This window comes from Melanerpes formicivorus, unplaced genomic scaffold, assembly GCF_026170545.1.
Source record: "Melanerpes formicivorus ecotype bairdi unplaced genomic scaffold, bMelFor1.0.p_v2 SCAF_57, whole genome shotgun sequence".
Taxonomy (NCBI): Eukaryota; Metazoa; Chordata; class Aves; order Piciformes; family Picidae; genus Melanerpes; species Melanerpes formicivorus.
Window position 1 is genome coordinate 2844278 of NW_027142409.1, and position 20532 is coordinate 2864809.

Consider the following 20532-nt stretch of genomic DNA (forward strand, 5'->3'; position numbering starts at 1 on the left):
ACTCTCAGAAGTAATATACTGCATCTGTTCCTTTAGCCCTAGGCCATCTTATATATAATTGGCAATGCAAATTACAAAACCCAATTTTATGGTCAATCTGTATATTCTCATTTCCAAGATCAGTCCTATTTTCAGGTTGGTAGAAAGCTCAATCACATCCTCTATGCTATTCTGCTATTTCACTATTTTCCACTTACCATACTGTGGAAAATTTCTCCTTTCTTACCAGAAATACAGTTTTTATTTTAAGGTATTACAAAAATAAGACATAATATTATGTCTCAGAGAGCTTGTGTTTGTTCCATTCTCATTTTTTTTTTCTTTAATAAAGACAGCAAAAAAAGAGAAAGTATGGAACACTGAAATTACATGTTTGCTTTGACAATAAAATAAAATAAAATGTACTAACATAATACTTAAGGATTAAGTTAAAAAAAACCTAAAATCTAAAAGGAGCAGTAAGACAAAATGTAAAATATGAAGATGACATTTCAGAATGCCATTGTTTGGGTATGCTACACTTCTTTCTGTTGTTGCCTTGGAAATAAAAATGTCATCGAATCATAGAATTGTCTCAATTGATGTTTAAGTCAAACCATCAAATATTACATTCTAAATATTTAGAATATTAAATTCTACAATTGAAAACTGATTTTGTGAAATATCTTTGGATAAATAGCCTTAAACATTTGAAAAATGGCAAGACATGGTGACTTACCATATTTTGCTGACAAAGCCAATAAAATTGCTGGAATTTCTGAGACATGAGGAGCTGAGCGCTTCCAACAGCACTTCGGATCTTACCTAGGACTAAGCAGAGAGAGAGGTTACGGTCAAGAGATTGCTTTTGTCACTAAATGCAAATCCCAGATCAAAGATATGTAGATGAAATTAGTATTTATTTTACAAGAGAAGTAAATATTTGGTTTTGCCCAGTGATTATATACATAGAACATTTTGGAAAAAGATGGAGATAAAAAGATGGAGATATGTGACACCTTACACTTTGGTAATAAATTATTAAGAAGTCAGCACAGATAAGACTGTATTTGCTTAAAGTAGGAGAAAACAAGGGAATATAGACAGCTTTCTGTAGTGGGCATAAAAATACATATGTTTTTGAGAAGTATCTTGAATTTCAAAGGAAACGACAACCACCACCTGCCACATTTACATTTGCTCATGTAAACTGAAATCTGTTGAAATAGTCTTCAACTCAAGAACTGGTTGGATGCCTGTTCTCTCTGATGTCAGAGGGAGATTTACACATACTTCAGATAATATCTTCTGGTTTAGCAATGACAAATTACTTCACTCACATATGTGGATGATCCCTGGTGGAACTCTGTATCCTGTCTGTTGTGGGGGTGAGATTATTTCATTAAACTACATCAGTAGAGACTCCTATCAGAGGAATCATGTCTCTGACACAGTGCTTGGTACCCTCCCATTAGGAGTTACAGGTTACCTAACCAGGAAAATACATGAAGTCTCTACCACAGGAGTTTCAGACAAAGCAAGGCACAAGTAGGTGCTTCAGGACTTTGATGAATCAGGATCAGCTTCATGGTTTGTTGGGCTTTTCCCACTGTCAGTGCACTTGTCTTTTACAGTGTGAAAAACCTCTAGGGAAAGGGACCAAATTTATTTTACCTGACTTTGCTTCCAGCAGTCTTCTGTCTAAATTAAAATCTCTGATTTTTCAAAATTTTCTCTATAATCACTAATCTGAGCTACTCTTCTTAGCCATGTAAGGCACTTATTTTCAGATGATCTCTTTAGATGTCTTCCTGGAAATGCTTATTTCTTTCTGTTGACTGGAGTGCCTAAGGAGCTGGCTTATCTCTAGGAAACTAATTCTTCCTGGACTCCCACATTTGATGGCATACCATAGTTTGGTAGGTAGAAATGTACTTTCCTACACCTCCTTCCTACACTTGTTACACAGGATGCAGAGGTGGAATGAAGCTACAATAGTACAGAACTGATATAAAACACATTAAACTTTGGCAGGGTTTAACATTTTGTTGTTTAGAATCAGTATAGGAGTGTACTCAGTGGCTTGTGAAAACAATATTTTGGTGGTAGGCATTACATTGCTTTCTCTAGACCAGTAAAACATCTGCTTAACCACAAGTAGCATTAAGAGACAATTTGGAAGTTTTATGCTCCAGTTCCAGACACAGAAACTCTAACTTTATAAAGCATGTGTTACTATGTAGAGCTATGGTTCTCTATTCAATTTTCTGCTAAACAAACAGTACAGCTACACCACAACACTGAATTAAACAGCACTATGCATAATTAATCAGTCCCATGTGACATCCATTTGTGAAAGGGTTAAGTGGTACAGAGCTGCAGGAGTTTTTGGTTTGGTTTTGTTGGCCAAATGAAACAAAGCATTTGAATTTGTTTGGGGCTTTTGATCACCTAACCCTTCACCTTCCTCTACTGACTTACTGGCAGATGGAAAGGAATGCTTTGCATGTTAAAACCTACAGAAGAAAAACACAAAACACACAAACCCCTATGCTAAACAAAAAAAAAAAAAAAAAAAAAAAAAAAAAGAAAGAAATGTTTCACTTGATCTGAAACAAACTGCTTAAATTTGGTTTTCAGCATTTTAAATAAAGACAAAGACTTAAGTGACAAACAGCCTTGTATACTCCTTTTCTCTCAGTGCTCTGTGGCTCAGAACATAAACTCCCAGTGAGGTCAGAGACCCTTCTTTCATAGCATCATAGTATCAGTCGGGGTTGGAAGGGACCACAAGGATCATCTAGTTCCAACCCCCCTGCCATGGGCAGGGACACCCCACACTAGATCAGGCTGGCCAGAGCCTCATCCAGCATGGTCTTAAACACCTCCAGGGACGGGGCCCCAACCACCTCCCTGAACAACCCATTCCAGGGCTTCACCACTCTCAGGGTGAAGAACCTCCTCCTCACATCTAGCCTGAATCTCCCAGTCTCCAGCTTCATTCCATTCCCCCTAGTCCTATCACTACCTGAGATCCTGAGAAGTCCTTCCCCAGCCTTCCTGTAGGCCCCCTTCAGATACTGGAAGGCCACAATTAGGTCACCTCGGAGCCTTCTCTTCTGCAGACTGAACAGCCCCAACTCCTTCAGTCTGTCCTCATAGGAGAGGTGCTCCAGCCCTCTGATCATCCTTGTGGCCCTTCTCTGGACACGTTCCAGCACGTCCATATCCCTCTTGTAATAGGGGCTCCAGAACTGGACACAGTACTCCAGGTGGGGTCGCACCACAGCTGAGTAGAGGGGGAGAATCACCTCCCTTGACCTGCTGGCCACACTTCTCCTGATGCAGCCCAGGATCTGATTGGCTTTGCGGGCTGCAAGTGCACATTGAGAGCTCATGTTGAGCTTTTTGTCCACCAGCACCCCCAAGTCTCTCTCCTCAGGGCTGCTTTCCAGCCAGTCACTGCCCAGCCTGGATTAGTGCCTGGGATTGCCTCGACCCAGATGCAGGACCCTGCACTTGCTCTTGTTGAACCTCATGAGGTTGGCTTGTACCCACCTCTCCAGCCTGTCAAGGTCCCTCTGGATGGCTTCCCTTCCCTCCAGCGTGTCTGCTGCACCACACAGCTTGGTGTCATCAGCAAACTTGCTGAGGGTGCACTCAATGCCACTGTCCATGACACCCACAAAGATGTTGAACAAGACAGGTCCCAGGACTGATCCCTGAGGGACTCCGCTTGTCACTGGCCTCCACTGGGACATGGACCCATTGACAGCCACTCTTTGGGTGCAGCCATCAAGCCAGTTCCTTATCCATCTAGTGGTCCACCCATCAAACCCATGTGTCACCAGTTTGGAGACCAGGATGTGATGCGGGACAGTGTCGAAGGCTTTGCTCAGGTCCAGGTAAATGACATCAGTTGCTCGCCCCTCATCTATTAATTTTGTCACCTGCTCATAGAAGGCCACCAGGTTGGTCAGGCAGGATTTGCCCTTGGCAAAGCCATGCTGACTGTTCCAAATCACCTCTTCACTGTTCTTCTGAGCCAGTAGTGCCTCCAGGAGGATCTGCTCCATGATCTTTCCAGGCACAGAGGTGAGACTGACTGGCCTGTAGTTCCCTGGTTCCTCCTTCTTACCCTTTTTGAAAATGGGGGCAATGTTTCCCCTTTTCCAGTCTGTGGGGACTTCCCCAGATTGCCATGACTTTTGAAATATAATAGAGAGGGGTTTAGCAACCTCATCTACCAGTTCTCTCAGTACCCGTGGGTGTATCCCGTCGGGTCCCATGGACTTGAACACTTTCAGGTTCTTCAGGTGATCACGAACCTGATCTTCACTTACAATGGGCAGTTCTTCCTCCCCGTCCCTGGCATTGTCTTCCATAACATCAGGAGTGTGGCTAGAGGCCCTTGCAGTGAAGACTGAGGTAAAGAAGTTATTAAGTACCTCAGCCTTTTCCTCATCACTTGTGACCATGTCACCATTTTCCTTTCTGAGGGGGCCCACACCTTCCCTAGTCTTCTTCTTCCCATTAATATACCTGTAAAAGTTCTTAGTGTTCCTTTTAACCTCCCTGGCTAGATTCAATTCTAACTCTGCTTTGGCTTTCCTAACCAGGACTCTTGCTGCTCGGGCAGCTTCCTTATATACCCCCTGTTCTACCTGTCCTTCTCTCCACTTCCTGTAGAGTTTCTTTTTAAGTAATAGTGTGTCCAGTAGCTCCTTGCCCATCCAGGCAGGCCTCCTAGCATTCTTACCTGCTTTTCTCTTTGTTGGTATACAGAGCTCCTGGACACAGAGGAGGTGGTCCTTGAATACTGACCAGCTGTCCTGGGTCCCTCTTCCCTCCAGGGCTTTGTCCCACGACACTTTGGCTAGCAGATCCCTGAAGCGATCAAAGTCTGCACGCCTAAAGTCTAGGGTTGTAAGCTTAGAATACTTCCTCCTGATTGCCCTGAGGAGATTAAATTCAACTACTTCATGGTCACTGCAGCCAAGGCTGTCTCTGAGCCTCACATTGCTTACCAGCCCTTCCCTGTTGGTGAGAACAAGGTCCAGCATAGCACCATTTCTTGTTGGTTCCTCTACCATTTGGAGGAGGAAGTTGTCTTCTATGCAGTCCAGGAACATCCTGGATTGCTGGTGCCTTGCTGTGTTGTCCCTCCAGCAGATGTCAGGGTGGTTGAAATCACCCATGAGGACCAGGGCTTGTGACCTGGAAGCCGCTTCTATTTGCCTGTGGAGGGCCTCATCTGCTTGGATCTGCTGGTCAGTTGGCCTGTAGGAGACCCCCACAGTAATATCTCCTTCCCCTGTCCTGCCTTTAATTTTAACCCATACACTCTCAACCAGCTCATCATCCCTCCCCAGTTGGAGCTCCACTGATTCCAGCTGGTTCTTGACATAGAGGGCAACACCTCCTCCTCTCCTTCCCTGCCTATCCTTCCTAAAGAGCTTATACCCATCTATCCCTACATTCCAGTCATGGGAATAATCCCACCAAGTTTCAGTAACAGCCACTATGTCGTGGCATCCCAGCAGCACAGTGGCCCTTAACTCATCCTGTTTGTTGACCAAGCTGCGCGCATTCGCATAGAAGCACTTCAGCTGGGCTGGCCCTGTCCTCCTCTTGTGCCAAATCCCCTCGGTTTCCACATAATGTCCTGGTGGATCATTCATGGCTTGCCTCAGGGCAGCAAGTTGAGAGCCCTTACCAGCTCCATCTCTCTACCTCTGGTGAGCTCTCCCTCTGTTTGTCACTGGCCAGCAGGAGACTATTAACCCCTTCCCCCTACAAATCTAGTTTAAAGCCTGTGACCGTTTGAGGCTGTGCCTTTAAGAAAAGAGACAGTGCTGGGACACTATGGCTGAATGTTTTGGCATATTAACGAAAACAATCAGATATTCTAAACTAATTTCATTGGTGGATTGGTAAAAATGCAGTTTTAAGCTTAGGTGCAGCTGGGACTTTCCTCAGTTCACTCCTTTCCTTCTCCCTGTCCAGCTTGTCTGCTTCTGGGCTCCCTGCCAGACTGACTTTGAACAGATAAGCAACTAGGGCCTACTAATATACTTTGCTTTAATTAATAACAGCTCTTTTTCTCTCTTTCTAACCCTCTTTGGGGAAAAAAGGGGGAAGAAGGGGGTACAGGGGGCGAACACTCCTCCAGAGGAGGGAATTTCGTTCCTGTATTATTGTTTTTTTTGGGTTTTTTTTTTGTTTTTTTGTTACTTTGCTGTATATTTCTATGTATATATTGTAAATACTGTAAATTGTGTATATATATCCTGCATTCCCCAAAATTGCTTGTAAATATAGCATTTTCCCTTTTGCTTCTCCGGCTGGCTAGCTGTGGTTTCTTTCTTCCTCTTGGTGGGGGGAGAAGGCTGAGCCCTTCTCTCAAACCCACCACAAATCCCTATCAATGAGCCCTGCCAATTCCTGCCCCAGGATCCTTTTTCCCCTCTGGGACAAGTGTGTCCCATAAGTTGCTTTCAGCTCTGGTGCCTTGAAAACCAATCCATGATTGTAGAACCCAAAGCCCTGTCGATGGCACCAACCCCTGAGCCCTGAATTGACGTGTCAGCCCTTCCTCAGTGTTCCCTCATCCATTGCTGACGTTAGAGGGATAGCAGAGAACACAACTTGAGCTCCTGATCCCTTTAGCAGTTGCCCTAAGGTTCTGAAATCTCTTTTAATTGATTGTGAGCCTCTCATTTTTGCATCGTCACTACCCACCTGAAAGACCAGAAGTGAGTAGTAGTCTGAAGGACTCATGAGGTTGGGAATTTTATCTACAATGTCTTTTTTACTTGGGCACCAGGGAGGCAGGAGACCTCTCTATGAAATGGGTCTGGTCTGCATATTGGGCTCTCTGTTCCCTTCAGTAGGGAGTCTCCTATAACCATGACCTTACGAGGTTTCTTTTCTGGATTAGTTATGATGGCTGGCCTGGGGCAACCTGTCATTGGTGCAGCTTCTGACCTTCTTGAGTCCTCGACCTTACCAATGACCTGTTCCTCCTGCAGAGCCTCATACCTGTTCTGTAATCACACTGTAGGCAGTGTGCTGCTCAAAGTAGCAGTTTCTCCATTTGCATTTCTTCCATCGGGCAGAGACCTGTTCCCATTGGCCCTGCTCATGTGGGTTACTATAGGGACGTTGAGAGGCTTGCTGCTGGGAATGAATCAAACTCCCTGTTCCACTAAGAGTTACCCCCTGTTCTGGTTTAGAAGAGGTTAGATTATGGGAATAGTCAATTTTCCTTGTGCTGTCTCTTATAGCCCTTAGCCTTTCCACCTCTTCTTTTAATTCGGCCACCATGCTCATCAGATCACTGATCTGCTCACACCTAACACAGGAGTTGTTCCTTCCATCCTCCATATCGAGTGCCAGGTTCCACCACTCACTGCAGCCACCTACCTGAACAACTGCATGCTTGTGTGTGGTCTCTGTTTGGGTGCCCACTGTTCTTCTGTTAGCCTTTGCTCTAGCAGTAACCATCTTGCAGTAACCACCCTCTCCACACGGCATTTTTTTTTTTTTTTCCCTGTCAGAGAGAAGGCGAGCTGTGCTCCTCAAGCTGCCTCCTCTCTTCAGCCACGCGTCGGGTTCTGTTTGGTTGGCGCGCGGTTTCCGCGGCAACCCCTCCCCCAGCTACGTCACTGCCCTCAGGCACGTAGGCAACCCGAGCCTGCTGCCCCTCCTCCCCTCTTCAGGAGGTCCCGAGCCACCAGCCCCTTACCGCCTGAAAAGCAAGGGAAGCAAAGCCAAAAGCAAACTCCCAAAGCTGAGCTCCTCAAGCTGCCTCCTCTCTTCAGCCGCGGCTGGGTTCTGTTTGGTTGGCGCGCGGTTTCTGCGGCAACCCCTCCCCCAGCTACGTCACTGCCCTCAGGCACGTAGGCAACCCGAGCCCACTGCCCCTCCTCCCCTCTTCAGGAGGTCCCGAGCCACCAGCCTCTTACCCGCCTGAAAAGCAAGGAAAGCAAAGCCAAAAGCCAAAGCCAAAAGCCAAAAGCAAACTCCCAAAGCTGAGCTCCTCAAGCTGCCTCCTCTCTTCAGCCACGCGCTGGGTTCAGGATAGAACTATGCTGTAGCAGGTCCCTGACATTATCCCACACTATGCCAAATTGTTCACTGGGCAGAAAGAAAATGAGGATGGTTCTACAGGCTGATGCTTGTAGTGCTTGTCTCATAGTGACAGAAGTTCAATTTTAGTTTCCTCTGCTGAATTTTATAGTTCATAGCTAATATACATATCCCAAGTATGGGATATTTGTTTTAGCCCTACTGTAGAAATGTAGATGTTAACAGAATCTATTTAGAACTGACATTTTCTAGTGAATCCCACAGTTGCCCCAACCCCCATGTATCTTCACTGTCCTGAACGATCATGTCAACAAGCACTGGTGATTTAAAGTCTGGTCAGACCAAACAAGACTTAGGCAATGGAGCATTTTGGACTTGATGATCTTTGAGATCTTTTCCAACCTTACTGATTCCATGATTCTATGATTTTGGTGTGATACACATCTGTTGGGTATGTGAGACAGTGGTTCTGGGTTGCTTGTGTGTGTCACTGAGTTGCAGCAGTCAATATACATATATATGATCAGTCAATATACATATATATGATGATAGCTCTGTCATTTACTGGAGTTCTAACTCTATTTCAATTTAAGTAAATCAGATGTAATAAAACACAGAAGTTAGAATCCCTCATATTCATGCTACTCTGCTTTGCTGTAACTAAATTAAAGTATTAAAACATTTAAATTCATAATCTTTAGCACAATATTAATAGACAGCCAAAGCCTTGTTATTGATTTCATGCATTGGGGAATTATACTTATGAGTGCAGATTGATTATCTCCATGAAAGAATGATGAATACTAGAGACTGGATAGACCAAGATATTTGGTGATGCCTAGAAGATTTTCCTTGCAAATAAATGGTGATAGAACCTACCAATACACATAAATAGACATATTCATATAATCCATATAACTCCTTCCATTAAGATAATATTATATTTGCTTGAATGTCAATACAACCTTAATTCTGCTCCCTAACAGTTACGAAGCATTCCATTTTTGTTGTGTTGTCCTATATGGCTTCAATTCTGAAGACATACAAAACCCTGATCATGACTTTGGAAGAAAGAGACTCAAGATTTATACCCTGGATCGAGATTGTGTAAATTGCCAGTATATAACATGCACAGTTAACTGGATGATGTATTTTTCCATGCAATAAGCATATTACAAAATTGTAAGTAATGTACATTGTTTGAGAAATTCTACACAATCTTGTAGTTTTACATGGTTTCATATCACAAAGGTGAAGGGAGAAAAGTTAGATATATATTGATGAAACCAGGATTATCATCTAATGCTGTAACTTTATGCTTGACAGTTTATAAGCCTTGCTCAGTTGTGCCACTGGTGCACCAGCAATGAGAAGCTAACAACAATCAGTCTCATCTGGCATTCATTACTGTTTATTTAAATGAGGCTTTTTAATTTAAATTTTCATTCCATTTGCTTGTACACTCTTTATTTTTTATACTTGCAAATAAATTGCTCCACAAAGAATCTGAAAAAAAATGCCTGGAAAAACCTCTTGAAGCTGGCAATTTGTTTGTCTTTGTAACTCAAAGCAGGGTATTATGATAGTTGTCTAACCTCCAAAACTAAATTAGTGATCCTCAGAAATATATGTCTTTTTCACTATCAGCATATCAGGTAGGTGCACTAATAAATGTATAATGTTTAGAATGAAATGACATTTTAGGTTGGCACAGCCACTGGCAGTGCTCTGGAGGGTGGTAGGGCAATGGGACCCTTGTGCACCAAATGGGACTCTCTGCAAGTCTGCTTTTTATTTCATTGGACCTGAATTCAAAGGGGACAAAATTTGAGCAGAATACAAATGCTAGGAAGAATTCTGGGATTCCACAATATGGTGCTGTCATTCATTGACTTTAAAGACTTTTTTTTTTTTTCTGGGCAATTAGGACATGTTGTAGTCATTCACTGTGGCAATGCCAGCGATGAGCAGTGTGAGCAATCTGGCAGTGCAGGCCTAGAGCCTGACATGGTGGTAGGCAATGCTCAGCATAAGTGCAGAGCCAGCTTAGCAGTTTAGCAAAACAGTGCTGTGCCTGCAGCATGTAACTAAAACAGGGCACTGATAGATATAAACCTAGAAAGTTATCCTGGGACAACAGGACATGCACCTGCATCAACAAACCTCACGTGTCATTAGTAGTTGGACCAATAATCTATAATAGTGCAATGTGTGGTCACTCATAGGGAACCAATGAAGCCATGCCAACAAGGCACTCCGAGTTTATATAAGTTGTAGAAGTTCCCTTGCTATGTACTTCTGCCTTTCCTGTCTCTTCTTCTTCTATGCTTTACTTTACTGTGCTATACTCGCACCATAGGCCTGCACCATAGGCCTGCAATACTGGAACAATAAAGGAACAATACTCAATGATATTGGTCAGCTGTATTGACTCCAATCTCCGTCGCCCCCATATCTGGTGCCCAAATACACCCGAACTCGTGGACAAGGGATCCTCGGACTACGATACTGATCGACTCAGCATAAAGAGGTACGTCTGAGCGATACGGAAAGCCGGTCGAATTAGCACTGCCCCGGTGCTGGAAAAATTAGCAGTGCGCGCGCTCAAAAAGGAAGTGTATCTCACTTTGGCCCGGTGAGTGACCGGGCACGGGCAAGGGTAAGCACGCCACGAAACAGAAGAGGCTGTGCTAAACGCCCTCAAAGCTATCCTCTCCATGAGAGGTATTACTGGTGATTCTGGAATCTTAAGAGGGTTATTAGCCTGGGCCCGGAATCATCCCCACGGCAAATAAGCTTTTACTTCCAAAGCACGGGACGAAATTGCAGCCCAGCTGTGGGATGAGGTGCTACATACATAAAAAAAGAAGCTTTTTGCTATAGCACCGTGTGACGGACCGTCACATACATTGCAATCAAAAAAAGCAGAGCAGTCTACTCCCGATTCAGCTGCTGCGGCATTTGGTTCTAACCGAGACAAAAAAGGGAGACTCGGAAGGCACCCCCCGCCCTCCACCCCCCTCCTCTCCCCCTGCACATCGTCTGCCTCTCCATCAGCATCCTCCTCACAATTTCAATTGCCCACTACTCCTCCTTCTACACGAATCGCAGCTCTCTTATTACCGTCCTTTTGTGAGAAAAAATATGCTTCTGCCACGTCAATAGCTATAGAAGCGTATCATGATCAAACTGATAATCAAAAATCAAAATGGACGTCACTACGCATTAAGAATCGCACAAAGAAGACGCCACGTCCGCCATCTTGGCGAGCACACCATGTTTATTAGACACTACCACAGCTGTCCGCACCCAGTAGAGAAAGCCATAAAAAAGCGGCGAAACCTGCGGCTCAGCATTTTCGATCCCCTTTATCAACATCTTCCTCTGATACCGCCAGCGACGGCTTGGACTTGGAAGATGAGAGGACCGACGCTGGGAGGCCAGACAGTGCCAACTCTGCCCTACAACTCCTTTTAGAAAAAAAATGGAGCGCTTGGAGGCTCACGATTGTGGCATTCTTGCAGCCGCACCGCTCCCGCGATCCCCGGCCACCCCGGCGGTGGTTCCCACCCCAGCAGCACTCATCCCGGTGGCCCTCAGCCCAGCGGTGCCCACCACCCCGGCAGTTCTCCTGGCGACGCCTCCTGCGACCCCCCATGGCCCCCACGAGTACCGGTGGCTCCGATCAAAGTGGCATCGACTGACGCACCGCCGATACCAGCACTGACACCGGCAGCAGCCGCCCCCATGACAGCGGCAGCAACGGCCTGCACCAGTGGCCCCTTCCCCCTAGCGATTTCACCTGCGCTACACCCCCCCACACACACCTCCTACATTCCAGACATTATCAGCAGAGTATAGCACAGGTCCCACAAATTGGGACCTGATTATTATTAATTTGAAAGATTGTTTTCTTTACAATTTGCCTACACCCGGAGGATTCAAAAAAGTCTGCATCTACTGAGTCATCGATTAAGGCAGACTCCACCCACCGATATCAATGGGTAGTCTCAAGGCATGCCAGAATTCTTTGGCTTGGTCTTTGTTCCCAGTTAGACAGACTCATTGTGACTTTCTCATCTATAAGTCTATGGATGATATTCTGATTGCAACAAAAAGTTACATCCTAAGATAGTGCTCTCTGCGTTTCAACCCATGTCAGCAAGCAGAGGGTTGAAAATAACACCATGCCAGACCTTGCAACTTCTCAATTAAGTGGCAATTCACTTGCAAATGCCTCAGAAGCCACGCCCTGGCAGCCAGCAGACTCTTTACAAGGTGTCACCGCTAACCGTCTCGTTCGGGCGAGACCTTTGCTAGATCATATCAGCAATTGCAGCTTCCTGATAAGGCTTTGCAATTAAGGATTTAGCGATCAAAGAGTGGCCCAGAATCCAGGACAATAACTCTGATCCTGTGCTTTTCACCATTCAGCAGGGTCTAACAGGGCCACTTGGTTCCTTTGTTGATACCTTACATAAGACATTCAGACCTGACTCACGATATGAAGGTAAAAATGCTGGATATTTTGGCATTTGACAATGCTAATGAAGAAACTAAACAGGTTCTCAGCATTTTATCAACAGGTGCCACTGTCTCATGACTGCTGGACGCAACAACGAATGAAGCATCGACAAGCAGCAACGTCTCTAGCCACGGCCATAGACTCAGCCCTGAAACCACCAGTACGACCACCGCACAAAGGAAACAACCTGGGTGGAAATCATCATGCCTCTGAGAAACCTAGGTACCTTAAATCAAATTGCCTGACTGCTGGACAGACTCAAAAGTGTCACAGACCTAATCATTTTACTCCAGATTGTCGCAGGCAGGGAAGCTGCTCCCGCGGCGTGAATATACCCCGCGCGACGACACCAAACCAGGGTGCTTGGACCGTGCCCCCCTCCCCACCCCCACCACCCCCCCGCAGCCCCCTCTGGCAGTGCATAGTGGACCTGACAACAGCCGCATATCACTTTTGAATCCACAAAGCATTGTCGAGTTCAATTGGCACGGTCCTTTGGGTCACAGACCCTGTGCTCTGTTAATTGGCAGATTGTCTACCTCTAGACAGGGCATCCTTATAATTCCTGGTTCAATACATTCTGATTATGACTGGGCTATGAAAATTATGCTCTATACCATTGCCCCTCCTGTTAGCACTCTTGTTGGGACAGAAATTGCTCAGCTAATACCATCTGAGTCCCGAGTGCCTAAAACTTCTAACAGGATCCGAGGGCAAGAAGGCTCGGGTTCCACCAATATGCCTAATACCTTATTAGCCCTAGAAATCCAAAAGGGAAAACTGGAACAGACTGTATCTGTCAGACACCCTTGTGGACAAATTATACAATTTTCAATTATTGTGGATACTGGAGACGATGTCATCATTATACCTAGTCACAAATGGAATGGTCACTAGCCATTGCTCATGGCAAATGTTGAAGTCATGTGTTTAAAAGGTATCCAAACAACCTGGGTTAGCAAAGAGCCAGTGCAATTAGCTAACTATGGAAAATCAATCACTGTAAGACCATACGTGTTAACCCTTCCAGCTGCTCTATTGGGCTGAGATGCCTTAAATTAGCTAGGAGCAAAACTTCTTACACTTCCTTCTCTGTAGCGGCTACCAGTCAGCAACCAACCTTCAAATCAAAATGGAAAACACATAATCCAGTATGGGTGGAACAATGGTCGCTCAGACACAATAGGCTGCAAGTCGTTAAGACCCCAATACAGAAACAATAGCAACTAGGGCACACCTTGGTAGCCACCCTCAACCCACCCCTACCCCACCCCCAGAAAAGGGAGGATTTTCTGGTAGGACTCTTGCCAACCAAAGCTCTGCTCTGATTTAAAGTTACAGTGCTAATTTCTTCATTTCTGATTGCAATGTCCTTGAGAGATTTGTTATTCAGAGTTTTGCTAAGTTTTCCTGGTAAGCATAATGAATGGTAAGCATTTGGTATTTACAGGTACTTAGTACATAGTAATTGTAGTAAGGTGTAAGTACTTAGTAATGAGTTCACATTGTAAGATTTTACTTTGGTTCGAACCTTCTTAGTTGTGTGCCTAGGCATTTGAAAGGAGCTCCATGTAATATAGTTAAGGTTTGTAGTAAATAGGTATTCATTCATAAAAGTATTCCTTAGCTAAGGTAATGTCTTTATATTTCCTTCTTAGACATAGAGTAGAAAAAATACAAAAAATAAAAAAAAAAAGGTAAACAAAAAGGTAACAAGTGCAAAGAAAAAATTTAAACATAGAAATATATAACAAAAGTACAAAAACTCTGGATACAAAACATAGAGTACTAAATAACAGAATAGTAATAAAAAAGAAGAGCAACAATAAAAACAAAATATTAAAAACAAATATGACACACTGAAAAATCATAAGGATTACTAACACAGCATAGCTATTAACAAAAAATATAAGAATTGTTAGCAAAAAATAAAAATAAGGATTATCAAGACTGCTAGATTAAAACAAACAAAAAGTATTATAAAATGAAAAATCAAGAAAATTAAAATAAAAAATGATAATAAAAAAGAATTAATAGAAAAGAAGGTTAAAAATATAATAAAAAAGCAAGAAACAAAATTAAAATAGAAAATAGATTAAATAAACTAAACATGCAAAATAAAAAATAATTACAATAAAGAATATAAGATCAAAAAATAAAATATTAATGACAAGATAAAAAATAGAAATTACAAAATAAATAAAAGAAATTGTAAATAAAAAATTGATTAGAATAGCAAATTAAAATACAGATTAAAAATTACAATAACAAAATAAAACTAATAATACAGAAGGTAAAAAAGAAATAAATTAAAAAATGGCAAAAAGTAAGTTAAAAATCATAATAATAAAAATTTAAAAAACAAAGAAAAATTAAAATAAAACACAAAAATAACAAAAAAAATAGAAAAAATATATAAAAATTAGATTAAAATTAACAAAACAAAAAAGTTAACAAAAAATAATTAAAAAGTGCTTATAAAAAATGCAATGAATAAAAAGAACATTCAAATGGTATAAAAATAATTTTAAAACAAAAATAAAAAATGAATTAGAGATTAAACAAAAGAACTAGATTAAAAGTAAAAATATTAAACATATAAAAATAATACATTCAGAATAGAAAATATCTAAAAATGAAATAAAATAACAAAAAGAAACAAAAAATAAATAATAAAAGAAATATATTCAAAATAAAATGAAAAATGAAACTACTCAAATTAGAATTAAAAAGAAAAAATATAAAAATAATTTACAAAAAATAATATTGAAATTAAAAGAAATTAAAAAATTAAACAAAACCAATTTGAAACGTAAAAATAATGACAAAAAATATTAAAATTAAACTTAGAAAAAATATATATTTAATGAAATCAAACAAAAAAGAAACAGATTTATTAAAAGTAGATTTCAAAATATTAATGAAATGAAACAAAAATTAATTACAAAGTTAAAAATAGACTACATTCAAAACAAACAGAAAGAATTAGTTACAAAATATGTGGAATCATAGACTCATGGAATGAGTCAGGGTTGGAAAGGACCACAAGGATCATTTAATTCCAACCACTGCCATGGGCAGGGACACCTCACACTGGATCAGGCAGGTTAGAGCCTCGTCCAGCCTGGTCTTAAACACCTCCAGGCATGGGGCCTCGGCCACCTCCCTGGGCAACCCATTCCAGGGCTTCACCACTTTCACGGTGAAGAATTTCTTCCTCACATCCAGCCTGAATCTTCCCCTCCCCAGCCTTGTTCCATTCTCCCTAGTCCTGTCATTTCCTGACATGCTAGGATGTCTCTCCCCAGCATTCTTGTAGGCTCTCTTCAGATACCAGATGGTCACGATCAGGTCACCTTGAGCCTTCTTTTCTGCTAACTGCAATCATCGCAATAAACAACGGCAGAAGAATCAAGACCACGAGGACACAGCATTTCCCATGCAGTCGAACATCGATCACAATGACTGTTATGATAATCTGGGATCAAAAAACATCAACCAGAACAATGTACCACAGCACCATGCAAATTAGGACTGAATATTGTGGTTGCTTGATAACTTTGTATTCTCTCTTGTTAACTAAGTGTGCCTCTGAATGTAGACATCCTCATGGCAACCCTAGAAATGCTGTAACGCTAGGGACATCAACCCTAGAAAGTGCTGTAACCCTAGAAACATCAACTTTGCAAAATGCTGTAACCCTCTCATCACAAGACACATGAACACGGCACAATTGTCATGAAAATGACAGTCAGCAAACCTACTTAGCACTGACCTCAACGACTGTCACGATAATCCAAGATGTCATCTAACTTATAACTGAGTGTCGTGACTGCTTAAGTGTTGTGCGAACATTAAGAGATTAGCATTACTAGGATGAGCAAAACCACATTATTATGTGTAATTTTATATTGGGCAAAGCAATGAAGCTCTTTTTGCTCTTGCTGTTTGCCTTCAAGTTTTATTAGAATAATAAACCAAACCAGGTTGGAAGAGACCTTCAAGATCATCGTGTCCAACCCATCAACCAATCCAACCCACCCAAACAGCTAACCCATGGCACCAAGTACCCCATCAAGTCTCCTTCTGAACACCTTCAATGACGGCGACTCCACCACCTCCCCGGGCAACCCATTCCATAGCGCAATCACTCTTTCTGTATAGAACTTCTTCCTAACATCCAACCTGAACCTCCCCTGGCGCAGCCTGAGACTGTGTCCTCTTGTTCTGGTACTGGGTGCCTGGGAGAAGAGACCATCATCCGCCTGTCTACAACCTCCCTTCAGGTAGTTGTAGAGAGTGATAAGGTCACCCCTGAGTCTCCTCTTCTCCAGGCTGAGCAACCCCAGCTCCCTCAGCCTCTCCTCATAGGGCTTGTGTTCCAAACCCCTCACCAACTTTGTTGCTCTTCTCTGGACTCGTTTTCTGTCTGTGAAGCTGGAGCCTGGCCAGATCTACCTTTACAGATTAAAGAAATCTTGCTACCATTAAACAATTCATGATTTTTGACCATCCTAGAGAAAATAAAGATGCAACATAATCCTAAAGCAGATTGTAAAAGACAGTGCTAAGGATTGCATTTGTGCCTCAATCTCTGTGTGCAATGTGTTCAGGCATAATCAAGTCTTCTCTGTCAATAAGAGGAGTGAAATGTAAAGATCCGAACTATTACGATCTAAGTCCTTCTTTACGTTTGTTATCTTTGACCATGTATTATGCCAACTCTGTAGAGCATTGTAACTAGTTCAACTTAAGCTTTGTGCCTTGTATGGGTTACATCAGTCTGTTAGACATGCTGCGCTACAGAACTCTTGCTTTTGCTATACAGTTTAGCTTTACCTTGCTTGCTTCTGTGTATGCAAGTAGTATCTTGTATGGGATGAGAACAACTCCCATGACCAGATTGCTCACAAAAACAAAAAGGGGGATTTGTGGCAATGCCAGTGACAAGCAGTGTGAGCAATCTGGCAGTGCAGGCCTAGAGCCTGACATGGTGGTAGGCCATGCTCAGCATAAGTGCAGAGCCAGCTTAGCAGTTTAGCAGAACAGTGCTGTGCCTGGAGCATGTAACTAAAACAGGGCACTGATAGCTATAAACCTAGAAAGTTATCCTGGGACAACAGGACATGCACCTGCATCAACAAACCTTGCGTGTCATTAGTAGTTGGACCAATAATCTATAATAGTGCGATGTGTGGTCACTCATAGGGAACCAATGAAGCCATGCCAACAAGGCACTCCGAGTTTATATAAGTTGTAGAAGTTCCCTTGCTACGCACTTCTGCCTTTCCTGTCTCTTCTTCTTCTACACTTCACTTTACTGTGCTATACTTGCACCATAGGCCTGCACCATAGGCCTGCAATACTGGAACAATAAAGGAACAATACTCGATCATATTGGTCAGCTGTATTGACTCCAATCTCCGTCGCCCCCATAATTCTCAACAATACAAATGTAAATTTCAATAGCTCCTGAAAAAATAGATTTGTGAAGAGCATTAAGAAATTATGTCAGTAATTTCTCTTTGGTTAAAGAGTAACCCATATTTGGTCAAATGCCTACGAAAGCTTTTATGGATGATTGTGGCCGGTTGACGTTGCCCCCTTAAGAAAGGGAATATGGTGGACGGAAGTTGGTAAACGGAAGGAATAGTCTAAACTATTTCATTGGTAAAGTGGGAGGAAGCACCTTCTGAACTGGGAGTGAGCTGGGACTACCCTGGGCACTCCGGCACCCTATCTTCAGTCTTGCTTCCGCCTTTCTACGGTGCAGCAGCTCTGCAGCTATCTCTGTGCTGGGCTTTCTGCCAAGGCCTCGGCCTTGAAATCCAGACACCAGGCCTGTATATTAACTCCCTTCCAATTAACACGAACTGCTTCTAACTTTTTTTCCTCTCTTTTCTTTCTCTTTCTATCCCACTCTGGGGAAAGGGGGGGGAGAGAGGGGAGAGCGGAGGTGGGGGACCCCTCTGCCGAGGGGGGATTACTCTCATTTCTGTGTTGCTCTGTTGTATATCTTTGTATATATTGTAGATATTGTAAATTTGTAAATATTCCCCTGCATTCCCTACATTGCTTTGTAAATATAGCTCCACTGCTTTGCTAATTCAGCTTGCGAGTTTTTTTTTCCTTTCCCTTCAATTTTTTTTTCCCTTTTACTTTACAAGGGGGAAGGGAGGAGGCTTCTTGGCCTTACCCCTTCCAAACCCACCACAATGATTAATTGATGAATATACTAAAATAAATCAGTTGTGAGGGTTTTTTTTATTTTATTGTATTTTTTCCAAAGTGTGGGAGATTTAACTCCATGTTTTCTGTTACTGTTGGGCTGTGCTAGTAAATCCCTTGCAGTACTGTGGAAATATCATCAAGGTGATTAGCAAGAAAAAATCCAGCATGCATGGAATGAATGGCTATGGGGTAGAAAGGTGATGTTTTGATGTCTCTAATGCTCTTTTTTTTTTTTCATATTTGAGATCATGTTACTATATAGATATTCTGGCAGAGCTCCTAATTATGATGCAGAAGATTCCAGCAAAACAATATTTCTGCTGCTATTCTTTATACTATTGTTAATTTTCTTGCACCTCTCTTAGGATTTTTCTATGAGAGTAAACCCTGTGTGGCTGTTCTCCATTTAGCTTGTGAAGTGAAATATTTCAGTAGCCAAGCCATGTGGCATACAGAAGCTGAGGATGTCTTCTGCTTCTGCTTTGCCCATAAGCTGTGGGACTGCAGCTGTAGGTTGTGCCTTCCAGTTCTTCCCATTTACCTCTGCTTTCATCACAGAGATCATGGCTGGCTCATGGGAATCCTGGCCCTCTTGATCTTCAATAGCTTTGTGACAATTGAGAGCATTTTTCTTATCGTCACCTACACAGCACTTACAGCCAAACACAATTTTCAGTGTCTGAAACTGAATCTCCAATCAGCACCCTTGAGAAACATGTCTTTGCTTGGAGGCACCCTGCTAGTGAATGTGATCAGATGACTTACCCTGGGCACAATTACAGCCACATGTATATTATTGTTATCTATCTGTCTATCTATCTATGTTATAATAAACACTGAGAAAAACAACTAGCTGCACCCACAAACAATGCATGAACTTTTCAGAGACTCCAAAATACGAGTCATGGCAACTGACCAAATAAACAAAATTCTGTGAAAAGAAACAGGGAGAGATTATTTTTTGTTGCAGTGATTATCTTCTTTTCTAAGACCTGATGAGTGAAGCTCTTAAAACAATATTATGGAAGAAAAGTTACAGTCAAAGAAAAAAAAAAATCAATACAGCAATCCGCTTTCTGTGATCTTGAGGATATTCTCTTAACACAGAAAATGAAATTGTTTTCTAAAATGCAGTTCTATTTTAACTCTTCCTGTGATTAAACCAAAATAGAAATGGTATCATAAAGACAAGTTCTTTTGTGAGATACCAAGCTATATTTGGTCTTCAGTTACAAAAATAACAAATGCACACAAAACCCAACCAACCAACTAAACAAAAAAACCTCCCAACATTCAGCATTAACAATGACAGTTTGAAAGTGCAAACTTGGCTGTGAAGTGGTTTGGGAATAGTAGTAGCTCCTGCTGCAAGACTGAAAACCATATTTCATTGCTTCTGGCTTTCCTATTTATGTGTGTTTTCTTTAGGGAAATGCTTAAATATGCCAAGATACATTTCATGCTGGGTTACCATTAGACTTTAGTTCTTGTGGATACATACCTTTCAACCTCCTGAGCTCAAACTGGGGATACAAAATGTGTCAAAGACTCAATAGGAAAAAAAAAATAATATTCACACTGAAATTGGAAAATGCTATGCAGCTCATTCCCTCAGTGAAAATAGTTCTTTGATAACTTCTTTTTACTTGATGTAAGCTGTATTAGGTCAACAGATACCATTTCAGTGGTAATGCAATTTGGAAATT

At 42.2% G+C, this 20532-nt stretch overlaps 1 protein-coding gene across 10 annotated transcripts in view; it reads right to left on the reverse strand.

Annotated features, from left to right (window-relative positions):
- Positions 1 to 20532, reverse strand: part of DLGAP2 (DLG associated protein 2) — an 818859-nt gene that overhangs the window by 18965 nt on the left and 779362 nt on the right. For all 10 annotated transcript variants that reach the window (XM_068161340.1, XM_068161339.1, XM_068161338.1 and 7 more), the window contains one exon: positions 719 to 810. In XM_068161340.1, coding sequence (XP_068017441.1) covers positions 719 to 810 — 92 coding nt within the window. The remainder of the gene's footprint in view (positions 1 to 718; positions 811 to 20532) is intronic.